This window comes from Apteryx mantelli, chromosome 1 (assembly GCF_036417845.1).
Source record: "Apteryx mantelli isolate bAptMan1 chromosome 1, bAptMan1.hap1, whole genome shotgun sequence".
Taxonomy (NCBI): Eukaryota; Metazoa; Chordata; class Aves; order Apterygiformes; family Apterygidae; genus Apteryx; species Apteryx mantelli.
Genome location: NC_089978.1, coordinates 206433768 through 206453064, shown reverse-complemented (window position 1 = coordinate 206453064; position 19297 = coordinate 206433768). Strand labels below are relative to the sequence as shown.

At 43.5% G+C, this 19297-nt stretch overlaps 1 protein-coding gene across 1 annotated transcript in view; it reads right to left on the bottom strand.

Annotated features, from left to right (window-relative positions):
• LAMB4 (laminin subunit beta 4) overlaps nucleotides 1–16702 on the bottom strand; it is a 51926-nt gene extending 35224 nt beyond the window's left edge. Inside the window, exons 1-9 of the mRNA XM_067316162.1 lie at nucleotides 16621–16702; nucleotides 15217–15374; nucleotides 8536–8671; nucleotides 7046–7119; nucleotides 6163–6351; nucleotides 5520–5583; nucleotides 4726–4940; nucleotides 3399–3519; nucleotides 156–344 (exon numbers count right to left, since the gene is read on the bottom strand). Of these exons, the coding sequence (XP_067172263.1) occupies nucleotides 156–344; nucleotides 3399–3519; nucleotides 4726–4940; nucleotides 5520–5583; nucleotides 6163–6351; nucleotides 7046–7119; nucleotides 8536–8671; nucleotides 15217–15374; nucleotides 16621–16654 (1180 nt within the window). The 5' untranslated portion in view covers nucleotides 16655–16702. The remainder of the gene's footprint in view (nucleotides 1–155; nucleotides 345–3398; nucleotides 3520–4725; nucleotides 4941–5519; nucleotides 5584–6162; nucleotides 6352–7045; nucleotides 7120–8535; nucleotides 8672–15216; nucleotides 15375–16620) is intronic.
• Nucleotides 16703–19297: the final 2595 nt, after the last annotated feature.

The following is a 19297-nucleotide window of genomic DNA, read 5'->3' as shown; positions in this document are numbered from 1 at the left end:
TATAAGGTAGTCGGGATGTAATAGGTTTGTTAACATTTTTACAACTATATTAACATTTAAGTGTAGCAATGTAATGGGGCTCAGAGGGTAGCAAAGAGAACTGGAGCTGCCCCGTTCTGAGCCATTCTTAAAGACACTAAAAAAGGGAAGCTTACGGAGGCACACGTGAGGGTCTGAGATGACTTTGAGTGGATCCTGGTAAAAGAAAAGTTTGCACTGATCACAGTGTTGCCCCATGGTATTGTCTTGACAGTCTTCACAAACACCACCGCTGTCACCACCATTGGCCTGGTACACTGCCATGTCAAAGTGGCATCTGTCAGAATGGTCGTTGCATTTACACTCTGAAACAAAAAACACACAGTGAGATATTTTGCACTGTACTTCTTATTGTGATCTTGCCACTGTTGCTGTCTACCATTAATATGGGGCTACTTGTTACTAGTATGATATTTAGCGCCCCAGGGATGCCAGCAAGATTATTGCCTCCTAGACCAAGTGCTTTACAGCCGTGGGATCACCAAGATTTTCCAGCAAACTCAGTGTCCAGATTCTGCAATGATGCTTGCATTTGCATTCAGCAAATTTAGTAACTTTGGTGCTGTCAACAAGTTTTATTTATCCCTGGAAAAGGTGATGGAGCAGCTCATCCTGGAAGCCATCTCCAAGCATGTGGAGGAAAAGAAGGTGATCAGGAGTAGTCAGCATGGCTTCACCAAGGGGAAATCATGCCTAACCAATCTGATAGCCTTCTATGATGGAATGACTGGCTGGGTAGATGAGGGGAGAGCAGTGGATGTTGTCTACCTAGACTTCAGCAAGGCTTTTGACACTGTCTCCCATAGCATCCTCATAGACAAGCTCAGGAAGTGTGGGTTAGATGAGTGGACAGTGAGGTGGATTGAGACCTGGCTGAATGGCAGAGCTCAGAGAGTTGTGATCAGTGGCACAGAGTCTAGTTGGAGGCCTGTAGCTAGCGGTGTCCCCCAGGGGTCAGTACTGGGTCCAGTCTTGTTCAACTTCTTCATCAATGACCTGGATGAAGGCACAGAGTGCACCCTCAGCAAGGTTGCTGACGATACAGAACTGGGAGGAGTGGCTGATCCACCAGAGGGCTGTGCTGCCATTCAAAGAGACTTGGACAGGCTGGAGAGGTGGGCAGAGAGGAACCTCATGAAGTTCATCAAAGGCAAGTGCAGGGTCCTGCACCTGGGGAAGAATAACCCCAGTCACCAGTACAGGTTGGGGGCTGACCTGCTGGAAAGCAGCTCCGCGGAGAAGGACCTGGGAGTGCTGGTGGACACCAAGTTAAGCATGAGGCAGCAATGTGCCCTTGTGGCCAAGAAGGCCAATGGTATCCTGGGCTGCATCAGGAAGAGTGTTGCCAGCAGGTTGAGGGAGGTGATCCTCCCCCTCTACTCAGCCCTGGTGAGGCCACATCTGGAGTACTGCATCCAGTGCTGGGCTCCCCAGTACAAGAGGGATGTGGCACTACTGGAGCAAGTCCAGCGAAGGGCCACAAAGATGATTAGGGGACTGGAGCATCTCTCTTATGAGGAAAGGCTGAGAGAGCTGGGCCTGTTTAGCTTGGAGAAGAGAAGGCTGAGAGGGGATCTTATCAACGTGTACAAGTATCTGAAGGGAGGGTGTCGAGAGGATGGGGCCAGACTCTTTTCAGTGGTGCCGAGCGACAGGACGCGAGGCAATGGGCACAAACTGAAACACAGACACTTCCATCTGAACATGAGGAAAAACTTTTTCACTGTGAGGGTGACAGAGCACTGGAACAGGTTGCCCAGAGAGGTGGTGGAGTCTCCTTCTCTGGAGATATTCAAAACACGCCTGGATGCAATCCTGTGCAATGTGCTCTAGGTGACCTCAGCGATTCTGTGATTCTGTGATTCTGTGATTTGATTTATATGCACCAGGGGAGCATAATGATGGCAAAACTAGGGGCTAACTGAAAAAAAAATTGAAGCATATGACTGTGGAGAACAGTTGGAGAGAAGGGGAGCAAGAACAAAGGTGAAGAGAACTAATTCTCTTGGCTCTAAAAGTTAGCAATCTGCACAGGAGGTAGTTCTGAGTCATTCTGAAGTTGACTTGGGTACATGTGCATGCTTTAAAGCATAAACCAAGCAGTCAAATAAGCCACCAGTGGGAACATAACAGAAGGCTCCAGGCATCTCACTCGGGGCTGATGTTAGCATGAGTGGCACCATTTCACCCTCTGTTAATCCCAGCTGCCAGACCATGCAAGAAACTCCAGGAATGTCCAATCTTGCCTCAAGAAGACCCTTCTGCCTGACTTGGTCTCCATTTCCCCACCTGCAGGGAACAGCAGCATTCACCCATAAAACACCTCAGCACCACCCTTGGATAGGGGAACATGAGTCAGGGGCTGCTGCTCTTCACTCTTCCCCTTTCCCTTCTCTGCCAGCAGAAAATGGCAGCTCGGTGACACCGTCTCTGGGGAGGGGAGAAGAAGGCCCTGCCAACATCTGCACCCAGGAGAGGACATTTATCACACTGTGCCAACAGCCCGTGTTATACTAAATTGGTTCAGTTTGATCTCAGCAGTGCACTGCAGTCAGGGAGCTCCTGGAGTGGGGCCAAAACTGCCTGACTTACTCTAAATTAGTGGGAGTTGGCAACGCTGCACTTGGCAAACACACCCAAAAACACACATTTTCTGGATCAGGTGTAGGTCAAAAACAGACCTCCTTTTCCAATAAAAAGGCTATCTCTGAAATCTAAGATTTTGTACTTTGTAGCTTTGATACCGCATATGTGTCAATGATGATTCATTATTCTGCACTAAATTTTGGTTCACATAACTTGCTTGCTAGCCACAGTTGCTGACAAAAAAAGAGCAGTAAAATAAACTATTCTATCACATATTCCTGCATAGGGTAATTGGAGACTTACGACAAAACTGGGCCCTAAACTTGGAAAAATGTCCATACTGATGAGTGTGGCTGATACACAGTAGTGAACACTGGTTCATCAAAGAAAGAGCTCACTGAATATTTGTTACAGATCCTGATATATTATTTTTGTAGTCCTACGTTACTCATTACTGTGGAAGTAAATACTTCAGCCTTGTCTTTCATTTGCAAGAAAGACCTCATGCTAACCAATGAATGATCTTTTTTGCATTAGTTACCTTCTCCTGTTTTTATCATCTTTTCTCTTTATGAGAAATAAGAAAGGGAAACAGTACTTTTTCTTGTAGGGCAACTCAGCACTGATGGACACATGAATATATCTGTGTTTCTAGACAGGGACATAGAAAAGATTCCCTCCCAGAAACTTGGCCATCCCATTAGGCATTGCACTGGGACTGTACTACACCCACCCTCCTTGTGCTAAAAAGGAAGAGCAGATGTTACCCTTACGTTTGCAAGCATTATCTCGTGCCCCTTCAGCTGGTCTCCAGGGAGCATCACTGTAGAAATCTTTACATCTTTCACAGGACACGCCAGCAGTGTTATGGTGGCAGATGCATCTCCCATGGACCTGCAAAGGCCAGGAAGGGAAGGGAAATAGAAGAGAGCTTTCTTTAGTTTTGTGGAATTTGAAGAGGAAAATAAAAGTATCCTTCTGTCTCCCAAATGAAACAGATAGATGTGGATCAAAATGATGTTTTCTTCTTCCACACATAAAACCTCTACTATGACAGAATCAGATTTTGCTGTTCTTGCATCTTAGAACAAACTTTTTAGTATGTCTGCAGGAATATTCTATTCCTGATGGCTTTATTGCTCCACTAAGTGACAGGTTTAAAGTGGTTTATCTTTCTCTACTGATGAAAGTTTCAACACTACAAAATGGCTACTAGCCTCCAGCAGGACTCCTAAATCAAATTATGGCATTCCAGGTACTGCATCTGTATTCATAAAATGGTTATAAGCCCTCCTGTGTTCCCTACACTACTTTAAAATGCTCATCTAAAAACACTCAAGTAATACTCTGCCTGTGGTATGCCAGCAAAACCAGGAAAATCCAAAGCTCTTTGGCTCCCTCAACTGACAAAATTCTTAGTTATTGGAGTAAAAGGTACGGAGAATACCTAACAACTTTAATCAGTTTTAAAGCTGCTGTGCAGTATTTAGAAAGGAACCTTACTTCTAGTGACATATGAAGGACAATGAAGGCTTCAACATTTTTATTTCTACATCTCTCTCCCCACATGTGTCTATATTGATATGCATATCTTCCAGGGGAAAAAAAACACTTGTTCTCAAAAGGAAGAAACTCATGATCATGTTCCTGAATTTTTTAATAAGCCGTTTTTCACAGGTTAGCTTTGCACTGTCAGATTTTCTTTGTGCTGACGTCTCCCTTTATCGCTGCAGTTCCCCCGAGCCCAGCTGCAGCGAAGGAATGTGCCCACTGAGTAGCCATTCAGGCCTGCACAGAGCACCAGCTACTTACTGCATTATATTTGCACCATTACAGCTCTGGTATTTTGATGCTATCATCAACATGTCTCCTCTCAGTTGCTTTAGAAACACCACACTAATGCCAACAAAGGGACAAATTCTGAGTAATCTGTCCTAGGGTTTTAAAGGACAAAGCTGTATTGAAACATTTTACAATGTCGAGTTGCATATGATCAATCCAAGGACCATCAGGGACCTCCCTTCTGCTCCCCCCCTCCACCTCTTCCTCCAAAATACCAGATAGGGCCTGTCCTTGTTGGAGAGGACTGTTATGACGCACCATTCCAGACTGATGGAAAACATCTCCCCGCAGGCTCTGCATAGGATCACACTGGCTGGCATGACCATTGCAAAAGCAGCTGCCACGCACAACCATTTCATAAACAGCGTAGTAATACTTCTCAAGGGGATCATTGTGCCTTCTTCCAAGCAGAGCATCCCCAAGGGTGTGGAGTTTAGTAAAATTTATCCTTAGGTTTGTCAAAGTAATGAGCTCTGGAAAAAAAGAAAAGAAATCAAGAACCCAAACTACTCTAAATTCTGTACTCTTGAAAATAAAGAGAGTCAAATCTTCTTGGATAAATCACCCAGGAATTCCCCTATACTGAAGAAATCCAGTTACAATAGTCTGATATTGGCCCATCTCCTCCAGGCCAGTAACCCATATGGTGCCAGGGAACAGACCCACTTGTGGCATGCAGCTGTTTAAGCATCAGCATCCTCCTTGGCATGGCTCTGGCTTGGACCAAACTGCATGTTGCCAGCACCTGGGTGGGTTCATGTATGGCTTCGGGATTGCTCTTAAAAGGCAGTATGGATTAGGCCACCCTGGCGCCAGGAAGAATAATAATTTATCTCTATGGATGTGAGCTGTGCAGAGCCATGCCATATGCCCTCAAGACCAAAGAATAAGACTGGCTTATTTTATTCACTAAAACAGATGTCTCCTTAAGATCTTTACATACCCAATTTTCAGCATCACTGATTTACACCGCTGAACATTTGACCCTTTCAGTACACAAAACAAGCAACATCAGCAAAATATCTTCTGGAGAAAACCCAGGCTGTTCATACCTTGGATATATGGCACATATGGATTTTCTATTTCAAAGCTGGGATCCAAAGCTTTTAAGACAACCTGCAAAAAAAGTTAATATAGCTCTAAAAATCATGCAATCTTTTCTTTTGGCATGCAAAATCTGTCATCTGAGACCCACTCATTACTGATGACACTTTACCGATCCCATAGAAGGAAAAACAGGGCTGTGGTCTTCATCCAGCAAGTGCTCTCACCCTGTTCAATGTGGCTTTGAAGTGAAGCAAAAAGACCCTTTGATGGAGTGATGTGTCAGGAAAAGCCTGATGTAGAGAATTGGGGCCAGCTGGCTCCCACTAAAGGGATCCAAGGACAAACCCTTGACATAGCAGTAGAGGTTGATGGGGAGCCAAGACTTCTTACAAGGAGGGACTTTTATATGAATTTGGAAACCAGGAAAAAACACTAGAAGGTTTTGTACAAGTTGTTTTATGAGTTCATTTAGATGTGAAACTGGGGGTTAAATGCAGTGGTTTTCTTTCCCTCTTACTCAGTTAGTAAAGTCAATAACAATTCAAAATGCATATAAGTGGATCTAATGGATACAGAACAGAGCCCCTCAGCTCCAGAAAAATATCCATGTATGGTCTGAATGCACAGAACACAGATATTTGGCAATACCTCGCCTTCAGTGGAGGGCTCGATGTCAGAATATCTTGAATCACAAATGATGTCTCCCACACCTTTTGCTGGACCAGAAGAGATATTGGGAAAAGAAGCTGCACAATCCTGGGCAAAATACCTAAATGCTTTCCAGGTCTGACCAAAATCTGTGGAGCGCTCAACCAGCATCGCTGCAGGCCGAAATGTCTGTAAGAAACATTATTTTAAGAAGTCCTTAACCAGGCATCGATACCAAATCTCAGAGGTTGTTGTACTGACATTCCTGTATGGGGGATGCCAACAGCTGTCAATTAAAATTCTGTGTTTTGAAGCCTGTAGGCCCATTAGGGAGTTACTGTGCTGGTTACATGAGTCTCTGAAATAGACCATCTGAAGCACATAAAAAGCAGGATTCCTCAGCTGAACCCTCTCAGCAAAAGGGAATGGCTGTGTTCTTTATAAATATGAGCTTAGCTTTTAGTAAGGAAGTTTACTATAACAAAATAGGGATTTTGCAGTGAAAAACTTGTAATCATCTGGATCATAATAGATGTGCAGGAAAAGACAGAATTATATTTGAATGAGTATCCTCAGTTCTGGCATTTCCTAAATTTTGAGAACTTAACTTTGCAATTTAATTTTTTTACAACTCTAATTTTCAGATTTGTAGAAAATAAGACCAGAAGGCACATGAAGAGGAAACTATTCAGCCTATCTAACTCCCCTAAAGCAGGATCAGCTATAACTTAACCATTCTTGACAGGTGTTTATCTAACCTGTTCTTACAAACCTCTAAAGATAGAGACTCCACAGCCTCTCTAAGCAATCTCTTCCAGTGATTAAATAATTAGTGTATAAAATTAAATGAAAGCTCAGGTAAAATATGTGCATACAACATTACCTTAAAAGTCAGGATAAGATGGCTGAACTGGAACACAGTTTCTAGGTCCAATCTAATGCTGACATGGTCAATGCCTGAAAAGACAGTGAAAATGTAATGAAAAGCCTATTGGAGGGGCTGCTGAGACAGCTTTTCAGTGGGGCAGGTAAAGATGCCTTTTCCCCTCCAGCAGCGGGAATCTTTATGGATTCCTGAGAGCACAAAACTGGCATCCAGCTGGACCCCTCTCTCCCAGTCCCTCTCTCCAGGGCAATGCAATGCACTGCCTATATCATAGTGGGACCTGGCAATGCTGCATGTCACTGAGGCTGCACGTAAAGTTTAAAGGTCCAGTTCACGCCATTCAGACTGTAACAGACAGTGACGGTAAGGTTCTGGGTTTGTGCCTTCCTGTATCTTTTTTGCATCAAAGTATTTCCTCTTTCTTAAGAACGATGCTAATAAAAAATGGGTTTTCTTCCTGTTAAACAGATCTGTTAAACCTGTCTACACTGCCAAACATAGACTTGAAATTTGTCATTGAGCAAGGCTATTGCATCAGGCATTTTCCAAAACTGTAACAAGTATGGAAACCCCCCCCCACCATTCACATATTTTCTGTAGAGTGCCAGATGATATCCCCAGTGTTTATGTCTGCATTTGCCACACTGGAGCTCCTGCTGACAAGGCTATTTTGTGAGACCTTGTCCCAGGAGAAAGATGGGGAGAGCAAGAAAGGGCACTCTTACAGCTGGCCCACAGCTTTATTGACAGTGGTGCCCAAAGCTGGTGACAGTTCTTTGCTACACACCCTGAAAAAAACAAGGCTTATGAATTTCTAGTTGGATATCCAATTAAATAATTAGTGTATAAAATTACATATTATCTAAATTTTTCTATATCATAATTTCCCACTAGTAAAATATTTTCACATACCCATTATATGTAAAATAAGGATATAGCAAAATGCCATTCCTTCTAACCTCCCTTCACAGAGAAGATGTAAAGATATATAAATTGATATTGGTGAAGAACTACCATAGGGAAATTTGTGACAAAATTAGCACATAAGGATAGTCAGGCATTTCCTAAAGTATCAGTGCTTGACACTGCAAGCTTTAATTGTTTTAAATAGATATCTGTGTTTTACAGATTCTGTCATTATGCATCTGTAGGCATAGGTACCTTTTGTCAAAAATCACATTTTATTGAAAAGAAGATACTTTATGAAAAATACATGCCTACTGTGTACAATAAAGCACTGGCACAGGTCCTCTGTTCAGCTGTTGAAGGTATTGCACTTAAAATTTGTCTGTAGATAAACAGAATTTCTGAATTCCTCTGTTGATACCAAAGAACAGGTTTAAATCACTCTGAATATCTATTCAATACTACTGGATCAAAGAAGGCATGCAGTTTTGTCTCATCTTTTTATAAAAGGATAGTAGTGAATAATGATTATATAAGTGAATCAAACCACATGCAGTAACATTTTTTTCAAAGAAACTTACCATTTTCTGACTGCCACCACTTTTTTTTCCTATCAGGCTCAAAAGTTGTGATAACATTTTCAATCATGTGACTGTTGTGCTGTGTATAGGAATTATACGGGTGTCTGGAATCACAAAGAAAGCACTTCTGTTCAGCCTAGAAAACAAAATAAGCAGGATAAAAGATGAATTTGGTCTCTTCTCTAAAGATCTGGTGGATATACACATATGTATTTGATTGCAAGGCTGGAACCTGTCATGTTGCTTTGAGTGCCTCTGCTTTTAATTACTCAGACTTTCATATATAAAGGACATCTGTGACTGAGTTCAACAAATTCATTATATGCACAAAGAATGCATGCATACAATATGTGTTGGTATGGTAGGACGTTGGTTTGCCTCAGGCACCATACAAAACCCACATGTTTTCTGTTGCAAAGAAGGAGTCTTAGTAAGAACAAAGAAATAAGATTATCAAGGTGTTGATTCTAGTTTTAGCTGTCAGAGGGTTTCTTTTGCAAGAGTTTCTCAGGAGAAATTTATTTTTCAAAAATTAAGTTTTTATTCTTGTCTCATAAAGGCTGCAGAAACTTTCAGTCAGAGAATGGAATGAGATAGCAGAGTGGATATGAGGGACGAATTGCTCTTTCAAGATTTGAGGAAGCCCTCAAAAGGAACATTTACTAAATCATGTATACACTTTTTTCACTCTCTCTTTTGCACATTCTCTTTTATCTATGTCACCACGGTGCCTCAGACACCTGGCAGACCACAGTATAAATGGAAGGAAAAGCTAGATGTAGGTATAACGCAAGTAGGTGATTTTGTCTGACACCATCAGTCCAGCCACTGTCAATGCCTCTTGTAGGCATAGTGGAATGGGAAAAGCTTAAAAGTGAAGTAAGGGAGGACAGTCAGGTTGCCCTGTGGGCATCAGCAGAGTGATAGGGTTTGTTTGAAAATGTAACAAGCAGATGATGAAGGTGGCATGATTAGCCAAAATCCCAATAGTGAGCGAGAGGCTGCTGTCTGCAAAGGGCTTTGAAAGCAAAGGCAAGTAGCCCATGTTCAAGGTGATAAGGAAGGAGGAATGAGTGGAAGATGTAAGGAGAGGTGAGAAGGTTAAAATGCCAGGCTGGAAAATCATCCGTGCTCAGACACCGAGAATGAGTACAAGTGAAGCGTGATTGGCCCTGACAGTGCCCTGGGGAAGTGTAACGCCGTAACTGAGAAGGAAGATGTGGGGACATGAACAGCTGCCACTCCAACATGCTACACAGAGAGACGCTACAAGTTTTAGGCACAGTCCGGCTGTGAGGACCTATGGAGAAGCGGAAGCCAAAGGTGACACCCAAGTTCTGTGCCTGACTGGCAGGTATGATAGCAAGATTGTCTAAAATGATTAAAAGAAAAAACGTCGGAGCAGAAGAGTAAGAATTTTGTTTTGGCTACATCCAACAAGAAAGAACATCTAGATAAGGCATCTGATCTCTTTATAGACAAAGAGATGCCAGAGAGCCAGGCTGAAATGCTAGTTTGCACAAGCCCCTCAAGATAGCAGAACCCCTCAAAAAGTCAACAGGGAGAGGAGGATCCTCCTGCGAGTGCTCTGAAGGGGTAAGGGACAGGAGGAGACTGCTAGGGGAGCCAAGGGGGGACAAGACATCAGGAAGAAGAGGGTACAACACACTACCCTAAAGGCAAGTGAAGGAGGCGGCACAGATCCAGTGCCTTTGGCTGAGAGGTTGTTAGTGATTCTGCTGAAACCAGAAAGCAGAAGTCAGTAGCAGAGGCTGGACAGGAGCCAATCTAGAATGGGACTGGCAGAGGTGCTCCAGCCATGCGTCATGCTCAAGATGTACAGAGAAATATTAAGAATGGTTTGCACATCTTTAAATTCTGAAATCACCTGGGAATTACTCATGTTTAAATAAATTAACAGATATAGATTCACAGGTGTGTTATATTTCATATTTTAAATATTACTATAAATCACAGAATCACAGAATCGGTGAGGTTGGAAGGGACCTCTGGAGATCATCTAGTCCAACCCCCCTGCTCAAGCAGGGTCACCTAGAGCACATTGCACAGGATTGCATCCAGGCGGCTTTTGAATATCTCCAGAGAAGGAGACTCCACCACCTCTCTGGGCAACCTGTTCCAGTGCTCTGTCACCCTCACAGTGAAAAAGTTTTTCCTCATGTTCAGATGGAAGTGTCTGTGTTTCAGTTTGTGCCCATTGCCTCGCGTCCTGTCGCTCGGCACCACTGAAAAGAGTCTGGCCCCATCCTCTCGACACCCTCCCTTCAGATACTTGTACACGTTGATAAGATCTCCTCTCAGCCTTCTCTTCTCCAGGCTAAACAGGCCCAGCTCTCTCAGCCTTTCCTCATAAGAGAGATGCTCCAGTCCCCTAATCATCTTTGTGGCCCTTTGCTGGACTTGCTCCAGTAGTGCCACATCCCTCTTGTACTGGGGAGCCCAGAACTGGACACAGTACTCCAGATGTGGCCTCACCAGGGCTGAGTAGAGGGGGAGGATCACCTCCCTCAACCTGCTGGCAACACTCTTCCTGATGCAGCCCAGGATACCATTGGCCTTCTTGGCCACAAGGGCACATTGCTGCCTCATGCTTAACTTGGTGTCCACCAGCACTCCCAGGTCCTTCTCCGCAGAGCTGCTTTCCAGCAGGTCAACCCCCAACCTGTACTGGTGACTGGGGTTATTCCTCCCCAGGTGCAGGACTCTGCACTTGCCTTTGTTGAACTTCATGAGGTTCCTCTCTGACCACCTCTCCAGCCTGTCCAGGTCTCTCTGAATGGCAGCACAGCCCTCTGGCGTATCAGCCACTCCTCCCAGTTTTGTATTGTCAGCAAACTTGCTGAGGGTGCACTCTGTGCCTTCATCCAGGTCATTGATGAAGAAGTTGAACAAGACTGGACCCAGTACTGACCCCTGGGGGACACCGCTAGCTACAGGCCTCCAACTAGACTCTGTGCCACTGATCACAACTCTCTGAGCTCTGCCATTCAGCCAGGTCTCAATCCACCTCACTGTCCACTCATCTAACCCACACTTCCTGAGCTTGTCTATGAGGATGCTATGGGAGACAGTGTCAAAAGCCTTGCTGAAGTCTAGGTAGACAACATCCACTGCTCTCCCCTCATCTACCTAGCCAGTCATTCCAGCATAGAAGGCTATCAGGTTGGTTAGGCATGATTTCCCCTTGGTGAAGCCATGCTGACTACTCCTGATCACCTTCTTGTCCTCCACATGCTTGGAGATGGCCTCCAGGATGAGCTGCTCCATCACCTTTCCAGGGATGGAGGTGAGGCTGACTGGCCTGTAGTTCCCTGGGTCCTCCTTCTTGCCCTTTTTGAAGACTGGGGTGACATTGGCTTTCTTCCAGTCCTCAGGCACCTCTCCTGTCCTCCATGACCTTTCAAAGATGATGGAGAGTGGCTTAGCAATAATGTCCGCCAGCTCCCTCAGCACTCGTGGGTGCATCCCATCAGGGCCCGTGGATCTGTGGGTGTCAAGTTTGCTTAAATGATCTCTAACCCACTCCTCCTCCACCAAGGGAAAGTCTTCCTTTCTCCAGACTTTCTCTCTTGCCTCCAGGATCTGGGGCTCCTGAGGGCTGGCCTGAGCAGTAAAGACTGAAGCAAAGGCGGCATTCAGTAACTCTGCCTTCTCTGCATCCTTCGTCACCAGGGCACCCACCCCATTCAGCAAAGGACCCACATTTTCCCTAGTCTTCCTCTTGCTACTGATGTATTTGAAGAAGCCCTTCTTGTTGTCCTTGACATCCCTTGCCAGATTTAATTCCAAATGGGTCTTGGCCTTCCTCGTCGCATCCCTGCATACTCTGACAACGTTCCTATATTCCTCCCAAGTGGCCTGTCCCCCTTTCCACTTTCTGTATACTTCCTTCTTCTGGTTGAGTTTTGCCAGGAGCTCCTTGCTCATCCATGCAGGTCTCCTGCCTCCTTTGCTTGACTTCCTACTCATAGGGATGCACCGCTCTTGAGCCTGGAGGAAGCGATGTTTGAATATTAACCAGCTCTCTTGAACACCCCTTCCTTCTAGGGCCCTCACCCATGGGATTCCTCCAAGGAGGTCCCTGAAGAGGCCAAAGTTTGCTCTCCTGAAGTCCAGGGTTGCAATCCTACTTGGTGCCCTGCTTCCTCCTCGCAGGATCCTGAACTCCACCATCTCATGGTCACTGCAGCCAAGGCAGCCCCCAACCTTCACATCTTCCACCAGTCCTTCTTTGTTTGTTAGTAGTTGTATTCAGCCATTCTACAGCATACTTGACTCGTGGATGTGGTGAATGTATCAATGTGTTAGATGAGACAGAAATACAAAAAGTACTCAGTCGCCTGATATTACAAAGCTCTGGTAAGGAGAGCTCAAGTTATCCAAGCATTTGGCAGGACTGTACACATCCACTCTCTGGTTTATATAGACACGTATAATATGACACTCATTCAACTTATGTTTAAGGATGCACAGCAAAAATCTTTTTGCGCCCCAAATGACAAGCATATACATGTCCACATAACGCAAGTCTGCCAGATTCTGTTTGCCTCTGAAGTGTGCAGCTTTATACTTTCTTCAATACTGAGTTTTCTTTGTTTTCCTTTCAGAACATGTGTAAGTAACTAATCCAATCATAGGGCTAAAATCCACTGAACATGTTTAGAAACAAATGGACACGTTATTCTAAATAAGAGTGAAAAATAATTACAGTGTTTCTTTTCAAACGCAAAGAAGTTGAACTCTGGATTTTTCACTCTGAATTTTCAACAAAACATCTTAACCAAGTCCCGATTTTTGGCAGCTTGCCATGTTCACTAATGCATATTTTCACAAGTAAGGTTTGTTCTTGTCATGATGCCTGACATGGGTCATCAGGAGGGGAATTTTAGGGGAAAGAACTTGACTTTGTAAGATGCTAAGCTTCCTGGCCTCCCTCTAGGAAAGCATTCAAGAATGTGCTGGTGAGAAAAAGAATTGATTTCAGTGCAACTTTCTAATAGACTTTGAGTTACACACACATTTACGGGGAGCCAGTGTAGCAGACTGAATTGCCAGAGCATAAGCCTCTATCTCTTGAGCTCTGTAAAGTAGCAGAATTTGTAACTCTCATCTTCTTCAGGAGACAGTCACCAGAGGGGTCAAGCTACACTGAAGCAGTATGAAATCACATGGATTATCTCAGGAACAGCTGTTTGTTTTCATGACTCTGTATTTACATATTTCAAAGGATAAGTACAGGCAAGTGAAAATATTAATTATCTATTACTCTTTGATCTCCTGTTAAAAAAAAAAAAAAAGGCAATCATCCAGCTAAGGGTGAAAAACACAATGACCCTGAGATGGCTCTTTGTGCCCCTGTATCCCAAGCAATGCTTAAACTCAGACCACAGCTTATGAGTAAGTGCCGGAGTCCCATTTATTCAAACAATGTGGGGGAAAACTGCAAAAGTTGAAGAGTGGCTCATAGGCTGTTTGGGAAGAAGAAAGAGGCATTTAAATTTTGCAGAAAAACATATTTGCCACAAGCAACTCCAAGCAGAGGTCAGTGCCACCTCAATACCTCAGAGCATTAAACTGTAAATGTGTCACAGCATTATGCTAGAAGGTGATAAATTGTAATTGTTTTCAATTGCTTATAAAATAAGCGGTATTTTATTAACTTCCTATTCAGCCTACAGCTGGTATTTAGTGAAAAAATATTTCTACTTGCGTTGATTTATTAGTTCAATACGGCCAAGTCCTCCAGAATTTGAGAAAAGGGAATTCCCCTTTATCTCTGCTGGTGTTTCCACACGTTGGCTGGACCCGCAGAGCCCTGACAGGCATTTCTGTCCTTGCTTGGAGGCCAGGGCACGAGAGGGACCCATCCAATGGCCAACAAGGCCCACAGGGGCAGCCTGTACACTTGGGAGCTGGTGCTCCCAACCTGAGCTGTCTGGTCCCCCATCACCGGCGAGGGAACCACCCCAGGAGTTGTGTGAAGGCCCCAGGGCCACCACTAATGGAAGTATTCCCAGCTTCATGGAGCCAGTTTGGAAATGGGAGGGAAGAAGGCACCAGGCCCAAGAGAGGATGAAGAGGGAAGTGGAGAAGTGGCCACTGGTCCTGCACAGGCAAACAATGCAGCATACTGTAAGGTTTTCCCTTTGTCAGAGATGGCTTTCTGCTTTTGTCAACATAGGTCTCATTTTAGATCAAACAACAAGAGCAGATGGGGTGTGAATCTCTAACAGGCTGCTTCAGGTCTCAGCACAATGTGGGAAGTGTCCCCCAGCAAAGGCTGGTCAAGACAGTGCCTCCAGCACCACACTCATCCTGCCAAACACTAATATGCATGCAAACCATGGTCCTTATCTTTGAGGCCTCTGAGCAGGAAAATGACTTTCAGAGCAAAGTCCCTGCGCTCATTTGCGTCTCACTGATGTTCCTCTCTCTTGAGAAACTATGTATCACTTTGAAGGCTGTTTGCTGTTTACTGCCAAACTCTCCATCTGTGCTGCAATAAGATGTAGACTTCCACCAGGCTTATTTCACGCCGTCTGATGATTATTCAAACAACTGCAATAGAAATGTCCTAGTCCAGGCAATTTCTTTTTATAGATGAGAATATTCTTAGTAAGCAAAGTTTAGTTTATTAAAAAAGGAAAAGAATAAACCAACCTCGAGATAGCCTATGATGCAGTACTTCTGAGGGCCACTCATCCCGCAAGTTGACGAGGCCGTTAGCTGCTTGCTGCGACCCAGGAGAAGGTCTCCAGTGGCCGGGTGGCAAGAACCAGCATCACAGGCATCCTGTGCACGCTGGAGTCTTAACAGCACTGAGCACAAAAGATCAAAGACTCATATACACTCATATACTCAGCAGTATTCTCTGGAGAAAATCAGTTACATTCCAACGTCAGTGGAAAAATAAATTATCCTTTGTCTACCTTCCTTTTGTCCTTAATAAAATCATTTGGCAGAATTTTGAAGAGCTTCACTAATGAATGTACCTGCTACAAAATCATTAGAAAAACATAATAGCTAGCATATTGCAAGTTTGTCCTCAAACTTTAATCCTCAGCACTTCTTTGTGCAGTAAACATGCCATTCTGCTAGAAGTAGTAATTTATTATGCTTCCTATCCCGATATACTCAGCACTACTGCAGCAGAATCACAGGCATTACGACTACCTTCATGAGCAGAGGCAGACGCTGATCTCATTCTACTGATTTCTGCTGATTTCTCCAAGCTTATCTTGGTAGAACTGAGATCAAGATCAAAGTCAGGGCTCCCTCACATTATCTAGTGATTTGAAATGAATCTCATGGTGTGGTTTCAGAACCCTCCATAAAGAACCATGGAATGGACATTAGTAATTAAAGAGTGTCATTCAGAATTCAGTAAACAATTGCAAGTTCTTTTGGTTTGTTTTGCCTGAAATGACTTTAAATATATTTTTTTCCATTATGTTAGGACTTCCCTTGCAGGGCTTGTCCTTTTAAACAAGTTCTGTCCTGAAACCCTGAACAGGAATGGGTACCTTGGAGGCTTTATCTGTTCTGCTTTGCTTGGCTCAACTTGTTATACAAAGTGCAGTTAAAAAAGTAAAATCAATACATGAAGATACCAGAGGAACACTAGAAACATTAATGCAATTACAGTAGTAAATATATAGTGTTTATGAAGAACAGTTGTAGGAACTGCAGCAACAGCCAGATTTCAATTTATGGTTCAGGCTGTACTTCAGACAATCAGTGAAGTTTGATTCTTTAAGTATAAAGCAATGCATATGTTTGGTTAACTTGTCCTTTCTTATTTTCCAGATCCATGCTTATTGGCTGTTAGCCGATATACATTGCTCCTTTTAGGGTCTGATTCAAACTCAGTTACAATGGGTATCTTTTCTTTGTATTTAAAGGTTTCATATCAGACTCATAGCTCCTGGACAGGAGACTGTGGAACAAGAAATCCCTATTAATAGTGTACATAAAAGAAGTGCTCTAATAAAATCTTGGAGAGACATGTAAATCGCATGATAGTATTTCAAAATTAGCCTGAATAAACATAACATTTGTACTTACTGAGCTGTAGAAGAATGAGCAACTCCAGCCTCATGCTTTGGTGTGAAACTCAGACTGGTATTGCTGTAAGAGAAGAACTGGTGGGTCACTCAGTGCTCTACCTCACCAAGGGACTTGTGCACACAGGCTTAGTCAGAGCTATCTTTTAGTAAAATGACAGAACTGTAATACAAAGATTAAAAGAAAAGTCTGGCTTTGATTTTCTTCTAGTAAAAATTTCTCATGATAGAATTTTCATCATTGAAAGCTAGATCAAAGCAGAGGGACACCTCAGAACTGCTTTTGGAGGAGACCAAAAAAACCATATTCACACTTGGGTTAAAATAAAAACAAAATGCTATCGGCAAAAATATTGTAGTATTTGAATATAACCTATTTAATCCTAACTAGATTCAGCAGAGCTGTTTGTATGCAGAGATCTGACTAATTCTCTGGAGGTTCTTGTTTCTTTTCATTGACTTAAAACAGAGACTGAGCTCCTAATATAGATGCCACAGACAAATGCCTGAAGTCAGGTGTTATGGATTTTGGACTTGGCAGAGACAACATTATATAACTGTATCTTTAAGTGCTGTGCAGAAGAATGTTAAAATCAATGCTAAAGATTTGTACGGGGGAGATCTCAGCTGGAATCCAAGGGAGGTTCATTGTGGCATTTACTTCAAGTCTTTCCTCTTACTACCCACACAGAGGAAAATAAGACTTGCCAACACAGAGGGTCTATTGGAAAAAACAGAAGGGAGTCATGGATATAACAGGTGACTCAGCATCCTGCCACCACATTCGCCAACAACCAGAGCCCCCAAAACTCAGCCGGATGGGCCACCTTTGGGTCCTCAGCCCCCTAGTCCTGCCACAGGTGCCAGTGGATGCCTGATCATGAGCAGCAGCCCCAGCTCCCGTGGGGGCACCGCACCAGGGTGCTTGCAGATGTGCTGCTTCCCTGCTCTGCTCTGGGTCCCCATATGAATACTGCCCTTGCCGTGCTGCTGGAGCAAAGATGAAATACCCCGTGGTGTCAGAGCTGGAGGAACCGTTCACATTACCCAAGGGTGTTGGAGCAGGGGGAACTATTCACATAGGTAAAGGTGTTCCATGTATTTAAGATTTTACAGGCTCCATGTAGGTTTGGTTCACTTTGCTGCATATAATACATACATACAAAAGCCATACCTACATGGCTATTTCAGCAATCATCGTTAGGGAAAGCTATAAAAAGCCACCAGCCTTTTGCACTACTTTAATTCCTTTAATTTGCAACAGCCCCAAAGAAGCTGGCATGCTGCTGGGGGAAGCAGGCAAGGATCAGCACAGCTCTGCCTCTGCTCCCCAGTGACACAGAGAGTCAGCAGCAGATCCAAAGTCCACGGTACAACCGAGGAAACCTTTTCCTGCTGAATCGGACTTTAAATTTTACACTATATCAGAGTAATGGATAGACTCAGAGATGACTTTAACTGCAAGCATTGTGACAACACTATAGTAAAATGTAAGTATCCACAGTAAGAGTAATTTATCTATTTTGGTAGTTACATGTCCCTGTCACTACCCTATCTAACCCCGTTACATTCGATACCAATGATATTCTTTAAACATTTCATTTTAACAGATTAACAGTGACTAGTAAAACCAAAATATTTTAGTTCAATTGCAGGAAAGTGAAATACTGAAGAGGTCTTACCTGTATTTCAGACGACCAAGTGTGTCTTCTAGAAGTGAATACGACAAAAGGAGGGGAGCAAGTAAAGACATACCTGTGCACTTCAGCTGAAAAAGCCAGCACTTTGCCTCAGGCATCAAGGTGGAGGTGAGAATGAGACTTGGCCTGCAACCTGCCAAAGGGTTGATTTGTGAAGTCATTCTACTGCACTTTTGGCATTAGCATGCAGTAAAAGAAAATTCTGACAGGTAAGTTAATGGCAGAAAAAGTTCATACGGTTTAAAAAAGGAGACTGGGATTCTTAAAACGCTGGCAAACAACCCGTTAATTATTGTTTCATTAAACAACTGTTTAATTGTTCCATTTTGCACCTAAAGGTCAAAGTATTTCTGTCTAATTAATATCAAAAGTTTAGTAGCAGTGGTTTAACTGAATAAGGTTAGGGCAGTTATAAGAGAAACACGCTCTCGTAGCAGAGGTGCAAACTGTGCGAAAGGACTGATTTTGGTTTTGAGATGACCGTAAATATGCCTAGCTGAAAGTTGAGATCAAAGCTCATGTGGACATATCGAGCTAGCTTCAAAATAGCTCAAGCTCTGGGCCACTGCTGTGAGCACCAGTTTTTTCATTTTAAAGCTAAGGATGATACCGCAACTTCAGGTACAATGGTAGCTTGAATTTCAGCACAAGCTTCTCATATACATACCCACACACTGCAAAAAAGGGGAAGGATGGTTTGATGGATAAATCGTAGTCACGGAAAAAATGTCACAATTGTCCGAGGAGCTCAGAGAAGGCATTCATGGGCTCGTTCTCAAAAGTAGCCATTGGTTTTTAATGTCTTGGCTAAAAGCTGTGACACTCTGATTCCAGTCTGGAGAACAGCAGGCCATCTCGGATACATTGGCTTCTCAAACACCCAGCATGCAGAGGTACTTTTGACATTTTTAGTTTTCATCTATTTGTGTATCAGTTCTCCTATAACTGCTTGTAAGTCTTAATTCATGATTCATGTAA